Genomic DNA, 19,212 nt, shown 5'->3' on the forward strand with positions numbered 1-19,212 from the left:
AGCATATGTGAAGTGCCTTGCAAACCTAAAAGTAAAAAAAAAAAATTACCCAGCTAGCGATTCTTTTATTAATATTAATAATAATGATGATAAACAATTGATTATTTATCTAAATGGGAAGAATTGTTAAAATCATGTTATACTTTTGAGATTACTGTTAGGAACTATGGTCTCTAAATTTTAAATTCGTGATTAAAATAATATGTTGTGAAGAATATTTAATAAAAATCTTTTTGGTTGTAGTCTTCCTAAAGTATTTTTAAAGGATATGAACTATATTTTTTGGAAAGTAAGTCCACCATGTATATATAGATTGTATTTAATTTATACTTTAACATATTTAACATGTATTGGTCAATCTGCCATCTGAGGGAGGAGGTGGGGAGAAGGAGGGGAAAAATTGGAACAAAAGGTTTGGAAATTGTCAATGCTGTAAAATTACCCATGCATATGTCTGGTAAATAAAAATCCATAATAAAATAAATAGATAAAAAGTTAAATTAAATTAATAAAAAATTAAATTAAATTTTTAAAAAAAGAAAAAGTAAGTATACAATTTGTATATGAAGTGTGAATGAAATAGTAAGTAAATTATTATTTAAAGTATATTCACTAAAAACATAGAGATACTTTTACATTTTTGAAGCCATATAAAGCAGAGAAGTATAACATAACTTCATCTAAAAATACTTTTATAGTTTAAAATTGCTTCTCTTTTAAAAGATGTTCAATATAGAGTCTAAGAAGAGGAATTCTCTATAGATAAGTCAGCGATTCCTTTTTTCTAGATTACATTATACTGATTGCATCAATCTCCAGGCTATTTCCAAATAAAATCCACACTCAAAAGATTTCTGCTTTATTATTTACCCATACTCTCAACAACAGATGTATTTTTCCTTTATTTTTTTCCTCCTGGATAGATAATAAAGCAGAAATCTTTATGCATAGATAGTCTTCAACACTGCAAAACCTTGTATTCCAAATAAATACATAGCTCTCAGACAAACACTGAACATGAACAATTACCTTTGTTATAATTGTTCGAGAAATAGAATAATCTGGTTTCACTTGGGAGAATTGTGTAGTTCTTTAAGTGGCTCTATTCTCCTTTTTTAAAAATGATCCCTTAGAAAGGATTTTATGTACAAAAATATTTATAGCAGCTCTCTTCTCATGCCAAAAAAAAAAAAAAAAAAAAAAAAAAAAAAGGAAATTGAAGGGTTGTCCATCAATTGAGGAGTAGATGGATAAACTGTGGAATATTGTTGTTCTAGAGAAAATAATGAGCAAGATGTTTTCAGGAAAACCTGGCAAGTCCTCCTTATACTCAAGCAAAGTGAAATGTACTGTGTACAAAGTAATAGTAATGTTCTAGAATGATCAGCTATAAATGACTTTGCTATTCTCAGCAGTACAATGATCCACAACTACTCTGAAGGACTTATGATGAAAAATTGCATTCATACTCAGAGGAGGAACTGATTATATCTGAATACAGATTGATTCTCTCTCTGTCTCTCTTGCTTTATTTTTTGCTTTTTTGGGGGGGATTAAGTTTGGATAATCTGTGTTTTCTTTCACAACATAACTTTTATGCAATGTGGTTTCTTAATGGGAGCTGGGAAGGAGAAAAGAGAGAGGAAGAGAATCTAGAATTCAAAAGTTTTAAAAACAAATGTAAAAAATTATAATTTTACAATACAAAATATTGTAATTGGGAGAAAATATTAAATAAATAAAGATTTTTGCATTTAAAACATTCCCTCTTTGTTAAAAGAGCAATCCACTTCTAGTAATGTTGTATGAATTATGGAACACCATGCTGTCTTGCATAGTTCAAATTCAAAAAGACCATGATGGGACAAATGGTCATAATGAAGAGGCTACAAGATATCACTTTTTTTTTCCTGAGTTAATTGGGGTTAAGTGACTCGCCTCGGGTCACATAGCTAGAAAGTGTTAAGTGTCTGAGGCCACATTTGTACTCAGTTCTTCCTGACTTCAGGGCTGGTGCTCTAACCATTGCACCACCTAGTTGCTCCAACATGTCACAATTAATGAATTATGCAGAAGAAACAGTATATAGGCTTTCATTAGAAAGATAAATGACTGGAAAAAAGTAGACTGATTACATAATGACAGCAAGAAATATTGGATATGTTGGAGAAACTGAAAGGACCTCCCTTCCATGGAGAATTTATTGAAGATAAGAAGGCAAATTACACATGATAAAAATATGTGCCTTGATCCTGAGCTGTACTATAGTATATGTATTATTACAATCATAATATCAATACATGTTGAAGTCAGAAACAGAGATATTAGGAAGATTTTATGGAAAAGATTTTTTTGGCATGTTAAGTCTGAAATACCAATGAAACATACAAGTGGAAATGTTTAAATAGGTGAATGATTAAATGAGACTGTAGAGAAATTAAGGTAGTATGTATAGTTCTGGGAATCCTGTTCCTAGAAGATTAATGAATACACAAGACAAAGAAATGGTATAGGGCAAGAGACAAGAACTGAGACTTGGAGAATACTCCCAATTAGATTTTGGGATATGTATAGTAACTCAGGAAATGATTTTCGAGAAGTAATGGCAGGCAAACAATGAATAGTGCCAAGAAAACCCAGAAATGAATGTTCAGAGTGGGTGTCCAACAATGTCAAAATGTTACAGAGATGTAAAAAAAGATGAGAAGGTGTCATTGTGTTTCACAGTTGATCAATGTCTGTTTTAAGGAAAGTTTCAGTTTGTAATGAAATCAGAAGCCAGAGGGTAAGAGCTGAAAAATGAGGGATAGTAGAAGTAATGTCTACAAGCATAAATATTTTTTTCTAGGAGCTTGACTTTTCATGAGGAGAGATAATGTTGTGATCATACTTTTTAAAAGGACATATGTATACATATGCACATATCCATCCTATATATATCTACATATGTTCATGTTTCTGTGTATGTATTTTATTTTCTAACTGAAATTTTTTGAAGTTATATTCTCCTTTATTTTTAGAATTTTAGGGGATGAAAGCTGGAAGAAATCTAAGCAATCAACTCTATCTCTCCACCTTTTTATAGATATTTGTTTTTAAAGAACACATATAATATCTATGAAATAGGAAACAATTTCAAAACTTAGACCCATTTTACAGATAAGGACATTGAATTCCAGAGAGATAAAATATTATCCGTTTTTGTTGCTTGGAAACAAACAGACAAAAAAAAAAAAAAGGAAAACAATCTATTAGTTAAAGTTTTGAAAATACTTCATATCCTAGATATATTCACCAAAAGTTTTTAGTTTCTTATTCCATTTTCATTTTTTGAGTCCCCACAGCCATCTTTTATGTCATTTATTCCACTGTTAGTACTTAAATTACACTCCTAATAAAAAATAATATCAACCTTGTCATTTTCAGTTCTCATTTTCTATTCTCCATTACAGAAACTTTTAGGGCATCTCTGACTTTGAGATAATAAAATGTAAGTTTTTTTTTTTTTAAGAGTTCAGATTGTTTTTTCATTTTTATTACATATTCCAAAAACAGTGGTAAGCATGAGACCTTAAAAGTAATCAGTATCTAATAAATGTTGAGTGGAATTATAAGTAAGGATAGAAGAGCAGGCCCCTCACTTGTTTTTCCACTACAGCAACTCTTTTGTGGATTTCAGTCATTTTTCAGTCATGTCTTCTTGATTCCACCTGAAGTTTTCTGGGCAAAGATATTGAAGTGCTTTGCAGTTTCCATTTCCAATTAATTTTATAGGTGAAAAAACTGAAGTAAACAGGATTGAGTGATTTGTCCTAAATCTTATATCTCTAAGACCAAATTTGAACTCAGGAAGATGAGACTTCCTGATTCAGGTTTCCAGGTCTGGCACTCTATCCATTTCGCCACTTAGCTGCTCCAATTGTATTTTTATTTTTTCCCCATAGATTTCTTCAAAGAAGCCATCAAAATCATTCTTTCAGAAATATGTTCTTCAATAAAACAAAAACTAATTTATTTTGTGGACAATGATTACATATAAGAAGGCAATAAAAATACATATATTAGAAAAGGTGTTTTTAATTTTTTCATTGCATATAACCTTTTTAGGGCAATCTGATTTAGTCCATGGGTTCTTCAAAATAATGTTTTAAAATGCATATGATAAAGTAGATGAAATTGCAAGTGTAAAGATATTTAAAATGTTTTTGAAAAAAAACAAGCTCATGGATTCCATGTTAATAACCTTTATATTAGAGACATTTATGTTAGAGAACAGTTTTGTTCATTATAGAACATGGGTTTTATTCAGGTCTCTTTTCTTTAAATATCTCCAGTTATCTAATAAATCTGTTTCTGATTTAAATCATCCCATCCTAGTTTATTGGAAGGGTCATATTCTTTACTGTAATCTCTACGTCATATTCACCCTGCACTTTTGCTAACAGAGTCTTTGACATATGCCCAAACTGAATTTGTCCTAAAAAGTTGATTTGGAGGCTACAGGTGCCAGATTTCTATAGTTCTATATGAGACACAGTATGTTTTTGCCTTTTCTACAGTTACTTTTTATTTATTCATTTAATTACTCATTAACAATAAGAAAATGCCAATTAACATAGTAAAGTAAAGAACATACACACATAGGTGGTATGTATCTATCTACCATATATACACACAAATCTATACTGTTATCTAAATTCAATTGTTTGGATAAGTTAAAGAAATAGAATAATATACTATTTGAATGACTATAATAAAATTTATTTTAGAAGAATGTAATTAACTTTAATATAATTTGAACTCACCTGATAGCCCTCCACTGTTTTTTCTAAAACATGTTTCCAAGAAACGGAGATTTCAGAAGAAGATAGGACTTTTATGCTTATATCTGTAGGAGCTTCACTAGGTGCTGAAGAATTGATAAAATATATTTCTTAATTATCAGTGCTACATTTACAAATTTAATGACTACTTACATTTTAATATACACTTGTTTTTATTTTATTTTAACATTACTTTAACATTTTTTTTTTGAGTTCCAAATTCTTTCCCTCCCTCTTCCCCTTTAAGAAGGACTTTCGTTTTTATTGTATTGGCTTTATAATGAGACCAAATAGTTGGTTAGCCTATTAGGAAGTTTCTCTATAGGGGATTGTGGGAAGAACATGAATAAAATGTCATAAAGAAGCTATAAACTGTACTGGTAGAGGGAATAAACTTTTAATTCCATTAAAATAATAATAGTATAATCTAGTTTCTCAAGAAAATTAATAATATCACAGAGGTCAATATGGATAAATGGATGAAACTATAAGGAATATTATTCTAATACTCATTTGGTAAATAAGAAAATTGAACCCAAAAAAGTGTAAGGACTTGATATACAGGATATGAATCCTGGTTCTCTGATTGCAAATCAGATGTTCTTCAATGCTGTCTCAAAAGAAGAAAAGAATTAGAATAAATTAACACAAAATTTTAATAATTCCCTAAATTATTGTTATTCTTACTAGCAATTAGGAAGTAGAACACAAGTCTGTCTATAGAACTTATCTACTAGCTCAGAAATAAAGTATAATTAATTAGGAATGTCTTTTTTTAACTTACCATCTTGTGCAGAATAAATGACTGCTGTAAGACTGAATGGTCCATCTCCTTTGTTGTTAAAGGCTTTCACTTTTACTTGAAACTCAGTGGAAGGAGACATTGTTTCATCTTTATGAACATACCGACCAATGTCTGGGTTAGTAACAGTTACTTTTTTCCACTCTTTTCCACCAAATGGCTTGAAGGCCACTATGTACCCAAAATTATTGCCATAGTGATATTCCCGTGACAAAGGCTAAATAGTAAGAAAAGATGAAATCCAAATGAGCTATCTAAATGAATTTACCAGAAAATTTAAAGTCATTAAAGGAATAATAATATTGATATGAATTGTACATTTTTAAAAAAAGAAACACTACTATGTTATCATTCATTTATTTTTCAATCATGTTCAACATTTTGTGACCCCAGTTAGGGTTTTCCTGGCAAAGCTATTAGAGTGTTTTACCTTTTCCTTTTCCAATCATTTTATAGATAAAGAAACTGAACAGAGGGGGTTAAGTGACTTGCTCAAATAGCTAGAAAGTATCTGAAATCAAATTTGAACTCAAGAAAATGAGTCTTCCTTACTCTAGATCTGGCACTCATTCCACTTATCTCCCCAGATATTGTTATACCTGCTCCACATATTGCCAGAAATAAAAAGACCCAGAGAAAAAGGAAATCAAATAATGAAGTAGGCCAATCATCCAATTAAAAGATAACTATCTACTTTAATGATTAGAAGTTTCCCTGGGAAAACTGGGACACTGATACATTGTTGGTGGAGTTGTGAAAGAATCCAGCCATTCTGGAGAGCAATTTGGAACTATGCCCAAAAAGCTGTCAAACTGTGCATACCCTTTGACCCAGCATTGCTGTTATTGGGATTATATCCCAAAGAAATACTAAAGAGTGGAAAGGGACCTGTATGTGCCAAAATGTTTGTGGCAGCTCTTTTTGTTGTAGCTAGAAACTGGAAGTTGAATGGATGTCCATCAATTGGAGAATGGTTGGGTAAATTGTGGTATATGAAGGTTATGGAATATTATTGCTCTGTAAGAAATGACCAGCAGGAGGAATACAGAGAGGCTTGGAGAGACTTAAATCAACTGTTGCTGAGTGAAATGAGCAGAACCAGAAGATCACTATACACTTCAACAACAATACTGTATGAGGATGTATTCTGATGGAAGTGGAAATCTTCAACATAAAGAAGATCCAACTCACTTCCAGTTGATCAATGATGGACAGAAATAACTATACCCAGAGAAGGAACACTGGGAAGCGAATGTAAATTGTTAGCACTGTCTATCTACCCAGGTTACTTATACCTTCGGAAGCTAATAATTAATGTGCAACAAGAAAATGGTATTTACACACATATATTGTATCTAGGTTATATTGTAACACATGTAAAATGTATGGGATTACCTGCCATCGGGGGGAGGGAGTGGAGGGAGGGAGGGGATAATTTGGAAAAAATGAATTAAAAAAAAAAAAAAAGAAGTTTCCCTGGAAGCTACAGGGAGTCACAAAATTTTGAGAGGGAAAAGGGGTAACCTGGTTAGATCTGACTTTTTAGAAGCTCACTATTGCAGATGAATGGAAGATGAACTGAATAGTAAGTGGATCAATCAGGAGATGACTACAAAGTCTAGGAGAACGAGGACAAAATAGAAAGAAGAGAAAAAGAGGGCATTGAACAATGTCAAAGCCTACAGAGAGATAAAAAAGGATGGGGATTAAGAAAATGTCATTAGAGTTAGAAAGTAAGAGCTCATTGGTAATTTTGCAGAGTGAAGTTTTAATTGAATAATAAGTCAAAATGGATAAGACGAAAATGGAGATAAGTGAGAGTATAGAGCAATTAGCTGGAGAAGATAGAATTGAAAGAGATCACTTATGTGTGCAGAAAAGTTTGCCTTTCCCTTTTTGTAGTAGCAAAGAACTGGAAATTGAGTAGATGCCCATCAGTTGGAGAATGGTTGAATAAGTTTTGGTATATGAACCTTATAGAATATTATTGTTCTGTAAGAAATGATTAGCAGGATAATTTCAGAAAAACCTGGAGAGACTTCCATAAACAGATGCTAAGTGAACCAAGAGAAGAACCAAGAGAACATTATACACAGCAACAAGATTATATGATGATCAATACTGATGGACATGGCTCTTTTCAATAGCAAAGTGATTCAGGACAGTTCCAATGGATTTGTGATGAAAAGAACCATCTGCATTCAGTGGGGACTGAATGTGGATCACAACATAGCATTTTCACTTTTGTTGTGCTATGCTTGCTTTTTGTTTTCTTATTTTTCTTCCTTTTTGATCTGACTTTTCTTGTCTAGCATTATAATTGTGGAAATATGTGTAGAAGAATTGCACATATTTAACATATTCTGGATACTTGCCATCTAAGGGAGGGGGTAGGGAGAAGGGAGGGAGAAAAAAAATTGGAACACAAAGTTTTTCCAAGAGTGAATGTTGAAAACCATCTATGCATATATTTTGAAAATAAAAAGCTTTAAAAAAATGAAAAAAGAAAAAAAGAAGTTTGCCTTTGCAGAAAAGGCCACTTAGTGAGAGACAGAGGTAATGGTAAAGGCATATGATGGGTGACATAAGATGAGATGGATGAGAGAAGAGGGAGCTCTAGGCAAAGAGCCAGTTTTTCCCCAGTAAAATATATTTTTTTTACTTTCTCAGCTGAGAAGATGGAGGAGGGGAAGTCATAGGAGTTCTGAGGAATGTTTGAAAAAGACACTATATTAAGTATTATAATGAGTTAGTCAGGGAAATGTAAAATGATTGTCTTTCAGTCATCAAGGGATAAGTTTAGGTAATATAAATTCATAGGGGACCTAGTCAATATAGTTTTGTAATTTTCTCTAGTTTCAATCTAGCACATGTATGGAAGGGAAGAAATAAAACTAATCCAAGGCTAAGGGTGGGCAGAGCAATATTAGGAGAAAAGGGACTTAAGAGAAGAGAACAGTATTTAGCTGAACTGATTAACCATCAATACAGGGAAAGGAGTATCATGTAGCTAGTGCAAAAAAGTACTGATAGGATCAAAGAAATAGAAGTTATGGTATGGATGAAGAATAGGGTTTGGGATTATAAGACATAAGGAAACACTTAACACTCACTAGCTGTATGGCCCTGCACAAGTCACTTAACTACAATTACTTCACCAAAAAAATATCTATAAGGAAAGAGGGAATGACAATAGATTATTGTTAGATAAAGGAATGTCTAAGTTCTTAAATATGGAATTTTTAAATATGGAATTATTTTGGGTAATGGCAAAATAAAAATGTTTAGTAAGTTGTTAGGGTTTTAAGGGAGTATTAATATATGTATTAAATATGTCATTATTATATCAATATGAAGGCAGGTATAGAGAAGAAGAGAAAGATGGGTAATGAACTCATTTAGAAAAAAAAAGAAAAGTGTCCTTGAGACAGGCAGACAACAGCCACCACAAATCTGATTGAGTACTCGATGCAGACTGAGTGAACCTCAAAGGAGAAGAGGTCACTAAATGATGATAGGTGAACTTAGGAATGGAAATGGGGAGCAAGAAATATTCCAGAAGACAAGGAATATTTGGTAATATAGAAGCTCCAGATTCAAGAAAGATGCAGGACCAGAGATGGATATCATCCTGGACCTTGAGAATAGGTACACTGAACCTCATCATAAATTTTGTATAGATATTTCACCTGGACTTATGATTTATGGGGAGACTATAGAGTTAATGGGGAAATTTGAGGACATAAGCTACATGTTACCACGTATCTTAAAGTTATCATTATTTTCCAATCATCCTACAAGAGACATTTGAAAAAATGTTTCAAATTTTGAATTTTTCTCCTATAAATTTCTCAAGAGTTTCTACTGATACTGAAGAAGCTCTCTAAAGTCTTTGACTTGTTAAACTACCATTCTCTCCTTTTCTTTCCCTTTCTCAAATTAAAGTTCTCCATTATATTGTAAGAAGCAGGGAAGGAAACAAGCCTATATGGCAGACACTGTTAAGGGCTTTACAAATATTATCTTCTCAACAATTCTGAGAAATAGATATTATTATTGTCCCCATTTTACAGTGGAGCTAACTGAGTCAGACAGAAGTTAAATGATTTGCTCAGGGCAATATAGTTAGTAACTGTCTGAAACTCAATTTGAATTCAGATCTTCCTGACTCTTCCTATATCTTCCTGAGACAAAGCACACTAGCTTCTGCATCACCAAATACTTCTCCATTTTAAATCATTGCTCAGAATAACTCTCTCTTAACAATATCTTTCTCTTTTAAAGCCCTTAATTTTTTAGAAGTAGTAGTCATGAAAAAGGTACATAGGACCCCAAATTCTTCACTTTATTGTCCAAGATGTCTTACCATCATTTTCTGGATTACTCTTGAAAATATTAAGATGTGAATTGCCAGTCTGTGTAACATAATCAGGCTTGCAAAATATTATTTGCTTATATAACTTGTACTAGATATATCTCCTAGGAAGAGAGTAACTTCTCTCTATTGTCAATCTTAGGTCAAAAAATGACTACCTTCATACCCCTCAATAATAGCAATAAATCTCTATTATTCCTCATCATTTCTTCCTAAGATATTTATTAAATGATTTTTCATAATAATTTCATAATGTAGATACATGAGTATCTACATTAAGATTCCTTAGAAGAAAAGCATCTGTCTCTTTATGAGAGAGTCCATTCTCTCTTCTTGAAAAAAAAATTCAGATCCATTTGATAAATCCAAGCATTAAGTTGTCTCTACTCTCTTTCTCCTCTATATTTTCCCACTCTCTGATATTGTGACAAAGAAAAATGATTTATATGTTCAGATTATTTTTCCTCCTGATTATTTTTTTATGAAAAAGCAGTTTCAGATATTCAATTTTTGTGATTAAAAACCCTTCAAAGGAGCTCTCATTCATGTGATGCCTTACAATTTCCAAAGCACCAATAGGAAAAGTAATTGTTATACTTATTTTACAACTCATGTCCAAAGCAACTTGATGTGATTGATTCATCAATTTGACATTTTAAGGCAGAGAGGAATAAAGAATAAGAAAATTCAAATACCCATAATTTTTAAATTCATCTATGTTTATTTAAAACTACACACCAATTTAAGGTACTGTTAATATTATCCATAGAATACATTATATTTCTCCTTGATATTTCAATAAGTAAAGCAATACTAAAATTTGCATGTGGGTATGTGGGTTGGTGATTATCAAATCACTGCATTTTTCACAAATACTTACCACCCATGTTATTGTCAATTCACGGTTGCTTCCCCCTCCTCCTCCTACATCTGAAGGAGCCACATTAGGTGCTAAAATAACAAAAGATATTTCAGGTACAACAGTCAATAGAGAAATTATATTGCTTATCTAACCTAGGCAAGGCAAACCCTATTACAATAATAATAACTTCCAATAGAAGTCATCATTTACCCTAAACTCAAAACTGGTTCAATGGTTAGATGAAATAAAGTGATTTCCCCCAACAAAGGATAGCAAAAAACAATTAGAAGAAAACATTCTGTTTTCATTATATTGGGCTTTCTCGTGAAATATTAAAAGATATTATAAAGTTCCATTTGTGATTCCAGCATGAATCACATTTCAAGTACTTTAATACCCACCAAATAACTAATTGTTGAAGCTAGAAAATAAGTTTCCTTCAAATTATTTTCCCAAATATTTGTCCAATTTTTTATAAAGCAAATACATTAAATGTAAATGTGTCAAATCTAAGAACATTCATTAAATATGTATCATGCACCATGAAATTAAGTTTCCCCAGAAAAAAAGTAATAGTCTCCTCCTACAAGAGTGAATTTCCTTTTCACAAAGCACAGTGCTATGTGCTAGGATACAACAATATGAAAAAATAATCCCTTATTTTGGTGAGATCACAGTCTAATGGAGAGATAGCATGCAAAATATCAAATACAATAAATAAACATTTAATAATCATCTACTATCTACCTCTGCCAGACTGTGTTAAGTACTGAAGTATAATGTTCAGACTAGCTCTCTGGAGAATTAATCTTAGAAGAGGAGTGAAGAGGCAGGATTCACATGGATGGTCAAGTATGGGCACCAAATGCAATGTCCGGCCTAGCTCTCTGGAGAATCTTGGTTCCAGCCTGAGTCCTTGATCTTAGGAGAGGAGTGAAGAGGTAAGACTCCATATTTGACCCCCCACATGAGTCCCACCTCTTTATTACTCTCCTAAGATCAATGCCAACAAATACATACAAAACCAGCTATTATATATAAAATAATTAAGAAATAGGTAATAGAGAGAAAACATTAAAATTAAAAGAAATTAGGAAAGGCAAACTTTAGAGGTAAAATTTAATTAAGATTTAATGTATGCCAGGAAGGTCAGTAGTCAGAGAAGAGAAGGAAAAACTTTTCAGGAAGGAGGAACAGACAAAGAAAATGCCCAGGGCCAAAAAATAGGGTAGAACAATCAGGAAGCCAGGGTAACTAGATTGAAGAATATGATGTAAGCAGACTGAGAAGGAAGATGGGGATTAGATTGGCTCTGAATGCCAAATTGCACTTTGTATTTGTTCCTGGAGGTAAAAGGAGGCCAATGAAGTTTATTGAGTAGGGATGATGATATAATAGAATGAGCATTTTAGAGGATTTAGAAAGACATGAAGTGATGAGGGACTGCATTAGAGTGGTAAGAGGAGAAAAAGGAGAATATTATAGAGATGTTGTAGAGGTAAAATCAGGAGGTCTTGGCAATATCTTGAAGTGATAGTAAGGAATCCATGATGACTCCTAAACTATAAACCTGACTAAATAGGAGAATAGCATTGTTCTTCACAATAGGGCAAGATAGGGAAGGAGAGGGTTTGGAGGAAAGTTCTATTTTGGACATAATGAGTTTCAAATGTCTACTAGATATCCAATTGGAGATGTTTCTGAGAGTTGGAGAAGCAAGACTGAATATCAACAAAGAGATTGGTCAGGATACAGAGATTGAGAATCATCAGCATAAAGATGGCCACTGAATCATTCAAGCTAATGAGATCACCAAGTAAAGGCTCTAGTAAAGGGGACAAAGAATAAGTGGTCAGAGAGGTAGTAGAGAATCGTGAGGAAGTGAGGTGAGGTGAGGAGAAAGTGGTATCCCAAAAACCTAGATAGAAGAGAATATCAAGGAAGAGAGAATAATCATCAATGTCAAAGTCTGCAGAAACATCTAAGAAAATGAGCTACTGGATTTAGTAATTAAGAGATCAATAATAACTTTGATTAAAACAATTTTGGAGGAGTGTTGAGTAGGAAACCAAACTATAATAGAATGGGAGGAAAGTGGAGGCCCCTATTGTATAAACAACATTGACACAAAATGAATTGGAGATCTCAAAGGGAAAGTACTAGCATAACAGGTAAATGGAAAAGACTTCTTGGAAGATTTTATAGCTGAAACTAAAAGTATATATATAAAACTTTCAAGAAGTAGAAAAGAGTATTCCAGGTATGGACTACAACCAGTGAAAATATCTAGTCTTGAAAGATTATAGTATCATGTGGGAGCCTAGTGTCATTTTCTAAGATGCTACTTTGAGTAGTGTCAACAATAAAATTAAACAACCCGAGTAATGGAGAGTAAAATATAACAAGATTGGAAAGGAAGGACATAAAAGTCAGAAAAATTTAATATTTGAGCTTAGAGATAATAATAGAGAAACATTGGCTTCACTTTAGGACAATCACTTTGGGACCGCTAGGTGGTACAGTGGATACAGCATCAGCCCGGAAGTCAGGAGGACCTGAGTTCAAATCTGACCTATGTGACACTTCCTAGTTGTGTGCCCCTGGGAAAGTCACTTAATCCCTTAACCCCAATTGTCTCAGAAAAAAAAAAAAAAAAGACAATCATTTTGATAACAGTAGAGGATAAAATGGATAAGGTAAAATTTGAGGCAGAGACAACAATCAGAAAAATATTTCAAGTCAAAAAAGGGGAGGAGAGGATTTCTCAAAAAGTAAAAATTGTAAGAAACTGACAACTGATTGGAGAGACAGAGAAAAGCAGATAGACAGGCAGATAGGAAAATAGAAATTAGAGAGAGAGGAAGACACAGGGGTTGTGAGCATGTGTGACAAGAAGACAATGATTTTAGTTTTGTACATGTTGAGTTTTAAGACATTTTTGAGACATATTTTGAGATATCCAATAGACAGTTGGAGAAATGAGACTGGAGGTCTCTATCCTGTTCTCCCAGTCCCCACTTATGCTATTCTGCCTCTGCGTTTAACTGGTCCTTTCTCAAAAGTGTTTTTCTTCTGACTGCTCCCTCTTCCAATCTGCTCTTCCTTCCACCACTGACCCCTCTTTCTTGTATGGTAGCAATATTTTTCTATTACTTAATTGATTGTGTATGCTACTCTCTGAGCCAATTCTGATGAGAGTAAGATTTATTCACTCTACCTTATCTTCATCCTCTTTTCCCTCATTGTAAAAGCTTTTTCTTGTCTCTTTATCCCCATTCAACCTCTCCCTTTTCCTTTTTCCCAATATATTTATCTCTTACCCTTATTTTTTGTTTTAGATATCATCCTTTTAAATTCAACTCAAAACAAATTGTGTAGTATTTTGTGCTCTCATCTTTTAAATCAAATTGGCTAAAGACTTATCAATTATATTAATTTTTCAGAGAACCAGGTTTTATAGAAAATTTTCTTCCAGACCCTTATCTCTATTCTGTTTACATCTTTATTTGGGGTTCTTTTTTTGGGGGGGTTTCTTGAAAGATTGTGAGATTTTGTTTTCTCACCAATTTGTCATACTTTTTTCCAATTTATTTGATTGAAGTGTTTACATATAAAAGAATGAAAAATAGATTTATAATTTCTACCATTAATTTCTCATAATTTCCTCTACCTTCAAAAATTATTTTGTTTACATTTTCAATTATTTTTTTGCTTAATTTTCTTTAAGGCAATTCTGTTCCCTCAGGCTCTCTTCCTCTCACTCTCAAAACTTTTCTCCTACTACACTCTCACTTATTTATCACCACTTCTTCTAGTTTTAGAGTTTTGCTTATTAATTTGTTTTTCTTCTTTCTATCTGTCTAATTCTTCTCTTCGTTTTAAAATCTCAGTAAAATCTCCTTCTGTCCTTCTCCCCTTTAACATTTTTGTTGGTATTTTTTTCATTTTCTGCATTTTTTTTCTAAAAAATATTTCATTCATTCATTCATTAATTCAGTTAATGAATCTGTCTATTCCAGACCTATTGCTTGTGTTAATTTATTCCTTCTTTGGCTTCTATATTCCTCATGGAATTCATGTTTCTAAGGCAACTATTTTAAACTTCTTCTTTGAAGGATTTCTATATTATTTCTTTGTAGATATTATCCTCTATCACTTTTTTTTCTATTGTGCTTCATTCCTAGAAAAATCACTTCCTGGAGGTAAAATCAAGATGGTTTAGTAAAGCAAGCACTCACCTGAGTTTTCCCCTCAAAATTTCCCTCAAACAACTTTTTAAAAATGCTTTCAATCAAATTCTAGAATGGTAAAACCAACAAAAGGTTTGGATGAAACAATTTTCTAGTCCAGAAAAACTTATAAAATTGATAGGAAAAAGCCTGTCTCAGCAGTATAATGGTAGGACCTAGAGGCCAGCATAATTCCAGCAAAGCAAATCATACTGGTGTGCCAATGGCAGGCAGGAATTTTAGCAGCAGCAACAGCAGCTTAGGGAGCTCTCAACCCACAGTGAATAAAAGTGTTGATTTTGGTGTTGGTCAGTAGGAGGTTACTAAATACCATTTGCTGGCACTGGGGGGAGGATTCTGTCACACTGTCCATAGGTCTTCTAGGATACAGTCTATAGCTAAGAGGAGCAGGGATGCAGGAGCATAGTTCATGGTTCCCGGGCAGAAAAGCATGCATGAAGTCAGGAAAGTAGTGAGGGTATCTCTCCTTAGATATATCACCTTGAAAGAACTGAAAACCTACAGACTATCCCCTAGCTAACTCTGAAAACAATAGCAACAAAGGCCCGAAGTTTGAGATAGTACCCTCTATAATTCAAAATCAGAGCACAGCACAGTGTTAACATAAAGTTGAAAGTCAAGAAATGGGCTTGGAAAATGAGCAAACAACAACAAAAAGAATTAAAAAAGAAACTCAGAAGAAGACAATGAAGTCAAAAGACCTACAAAGCTTTAAAGAAAACTATGGATTGGTCATAGATACCCCCATTCCCTGAGAATGGGGGAGTCTATGACCAATCCCCATTTTTCAAATCCTGGAAAAGCTCAAATAAGATTTTAAATATTAAATAAGACTTAATACTTCCTAGCTGTGTGATCCTGGGCAAGTCATTTAACCCCAATTGCCTCAGCAAAAAAAAAAAAAAAAAAAAAAAAAAAAAAAAAAAAAAAAAAAAAAAAAAAAAAAATCAAATAAGAGCAATAGAGGAAATATTGAGGAAAGAAACTCATTTCAGTTTATTCAATGTTTTATTTTCAAATTTCAATACTTATTTCAGTGTATTCAGTGGAAAACACAATCAGGTACATAATACACAATAGTAATTGACCATAGTAATCTAAATTGATAAAAACAAAGATTCAAGCTTTTGGGACAAGCACACACTATTTGATAAAAACTGCTGGAAAACTGGAAACAATTAGGCAGGAATTAAGTATAGACCAACATCTTGTGATTATATAATTTAAACATAAAGGATGATACCTTAAGTAATTAGAGGAGCATGAAATAGCTTACCTGTCAGATATATGTAAGCAAAGAATTCACTAGCAGATAAGTCATTTGGATTATATTCTATTAAAAAGTCCTTGCACAAACAAAATCAACGCAGCAAGATTAGAATGAAAACATAAAACTGGGGAGGGGAGAATTATAGCAAGTTTTTCTGATTATATGGAGAACTGAGTTAAATTCTTAAGGATATGATTCATTCCCTAATTGACAAATGGTCAAAGAATATAAACAGGTTTTTTTTAGAAGAAGACATCAAATGCCTGTGTTTTATAGGTAATTTGGGTATATTCTTTAGAGGATGATCTGCCTCATTATCTGGAAGATATTCTGAATGTCTTTTTTTTCCTTAATATTTTAGTTAGAAAGTTGATAAAACTGATGAGATAGTTATAATGAATGAAAGCATATACATTAATTTAATTTCCTATTTTTCAAATTGCCAAAACCCAGATTTCTAAAATTTTAATAAGTCAATAAACTATATAATTATTGGTAAAGAAAAAATATTTTTAAACTGGAAAAAATGTTTAATGTTTATTTATGGATATGAAGCAATTCCTCTCAAACTTGGGAATACCACAAAATCATTCATTCATTTATTCATTAATCAAAACACCCTAGAAAGAACAAATCATTTGATTAGCTCAGTCATTCATAAATATAGTACTTGTAATAGTACTGAGATCCCATAAACTATATGCTTGCTTACTCTTCATGTCTATTTCCATTTTGTAAGACAATTTTTTAAAACAAAAGTTTACAGAAGGGGAATCAACACAGTGTGTGTGTGTGTGTGTGTGTGTGTGTGTGTGTAAAGATAACAATGTTTTCTTCTACATACCAGCGCCCTCTGTTTTGATTCTGTTTGATGGTAAACTGGGTTCTCCTGTTCCCAAAATATTGGTTGCTACAACCCGGAATTCATACTCCATCCATGGGATTAGGTCTACTGCCCTTGCTGATTCCATATTCCCTTCAATATTTGGTGGATCTAAATGAAAATAAAGAATATGTTTAGTAAAAACTTTTTTTAAAATTAGCTAGATAACTTTTGCTTTACTCATGTATCCAAATTTATTTGCTCATTTTGGGGAAAACATGAAATAAACAAGAAATAAAATGTGAAAACTGGGAGATGATGAAATATATTGCTTCAGAAAACCCAGAAAATTATTTTCATGTTGGAATGTAAGGGTTATAAAGTTTTATATGACTGATCCTATAGGAATAAGAAATCCTGTAGCATACAGATCTTTCCTGTACATGTAATGGTGAGAGTTGACAATTTATTCAGCAGCCTAGAGCAACTTGGAATTACGTAGAAAGGTGATAACCAACAGCTATCTTCTGAGATACAAGTAGTTTAAAACAGAATTAGCGGAAAATATTAGAATGTCAAGATTCCTTTAGAATTCATTTAGTACAATAAATTCATTTTACAAATAAGGGGGAAAACTGACCCAGAAAGAAGTGACTTTGCTTTAGGTGATTTAATCAGTCAATAGCAGAATAAGTTTGAAGCAATGGTATTCTAGCATCTCTGGTGTAAGGCTTTATATAGTATGCACAAGAGTCACATCCTGGCATATGGGCTAAAGTTGATTGAGACCTCCAAACTGTCAGTGAGTTAAGAAGATATCTACCCCAAGCATGTGACGATGTTCCCTAGTGGAACAGAAAGATGAAAATAATGTATTCCAATGACCATGAAGGTGTCAGAAGCAGGCATTGTGGAACTCATAGAAACTGGTCACCCATGGAAGACACCAAAGATACCCACTGCATCCCTAGTCATATCAGTTATCTTGACTTTTGTCCTGTCACTGGATTTTGATAACAGAAAGAGAAAGTAAGGCTGATGACTTTGTGCAACTCTGCCTTACTTAAACACACAAATTAAGACATCACTCCATGACATCACTGGTCCTCTTTGAAAACAAAACAAAACAAAACAAAACAAAAACAAAAACAAAAACAAAACGCTGGAAATGATACACAGTAAAGGACATGCAATAAAGATAGATAACATTGAGGTAATGGGTCTGAATAACCAGTAGGATGGTGGCATCTTTGACAAGAATAGTTAAGTTCAAAATGGGGAGATTTTTGGAGAGGGAAGGGAAGATAATTTCTATTCTGCACATGTTCTATTTTGATATTATCTATTGTATATCCAGAAGTTGTCCAAAAGGGAGTTAGTGATAACAGACCAGACAAGTGATTACTGAAGGAAGTGATACAATGTTTACTTTCTTTCCATGTGGGACAACTTGAGATTAGATGAAATACTATAATGGACCTAGTCCACAAAGCTTCATTATTTTCTCCAATTAAATTACTGGCTACTGGCAGTATCATATGAATAAGAGCAAAGGAAGCAGATGGTGAAAATAATCCAGGTTACAGTTAGGCAAAACATAAGCAGAAATAAGACAAGAGAACAAGAGCTTAGAGTAGAGGATAACTGCATAATTAAAATGACTCATCAAGAGGTCAAAAAAGGGAAGGGAAGACATTATACCTAATGCAGGAATTATGGTTCTAAAAAAAGAACTGGGACTTCTGGGGCAGAGCCAAGATGGTGTAGAGGACACATATTTCTTTCCGACCTTCTCCTACAACCCACAAACTAATTAGCAATCCAGCCTCTGAATTAGCTGTGGACCAGCAGGATCCATGAATATTGGAAAAGCAATAAATTACCACCAGAAGATAATTTTGAAGATCATCAGAAAAGATCTGTTTCAATTGAAACCGTGAGGGAGACAACCAAGCACAAGCAGCGAAGAGTCCCAGGGTAGTGAGGACTCCATGGGGTGGTGCAGAC

At 32.9% G+C, this 19,212-nt stretch overlaps 1 protein-coding gene across 1 annotated transcript in view; it reads right to left on the reverse strand.

The window, feature by feature from the left end:
* The window catches only part of CNTN1 (contactin 1), a 207,580-nt gene that overhangs the window by 17,190 nt on the left and 171,178 nt on the right, over positions 1-19,212 (reverse strand). The window contains exons 16-19 of the mRNA XM_074270571.1: positions 17,227-17,376; positions 10,881-10,951; positions 5,608-5,842; positions 4,806-4,909 (exon numbers count right to left, since the gene is read on the reverse strand). Coding sequence (XP_074126672.1) covers positions 4,806-4,909; positions 5,608-5,842; positions 10,881-10,951; positions 17,227-17,376 — 560 coding nt within the window. The remainder of the gene's footprint in view (positions 1-4,805; positions 4,910-5,607; positions 5,843-10,880; positions 10,952-17,226; positions 17,377-19,212) is intronic.

The sequence above is a fragment of the Sminthopsis crassicaudata genome, chromosome 5 (assembly GCF_048593235.1).
Source record: "Sminthopsis crassicaudata isolate SCR6 chromosome 5, ASM4859323v1, whole genome shotgun sequence".
NCBI lineage: Eukaryota > Metazoa > Chordata > Mammalia > Dasyuromorphia > Dasyuridae > Sminthopsis > Sminthopsis crassicaudata.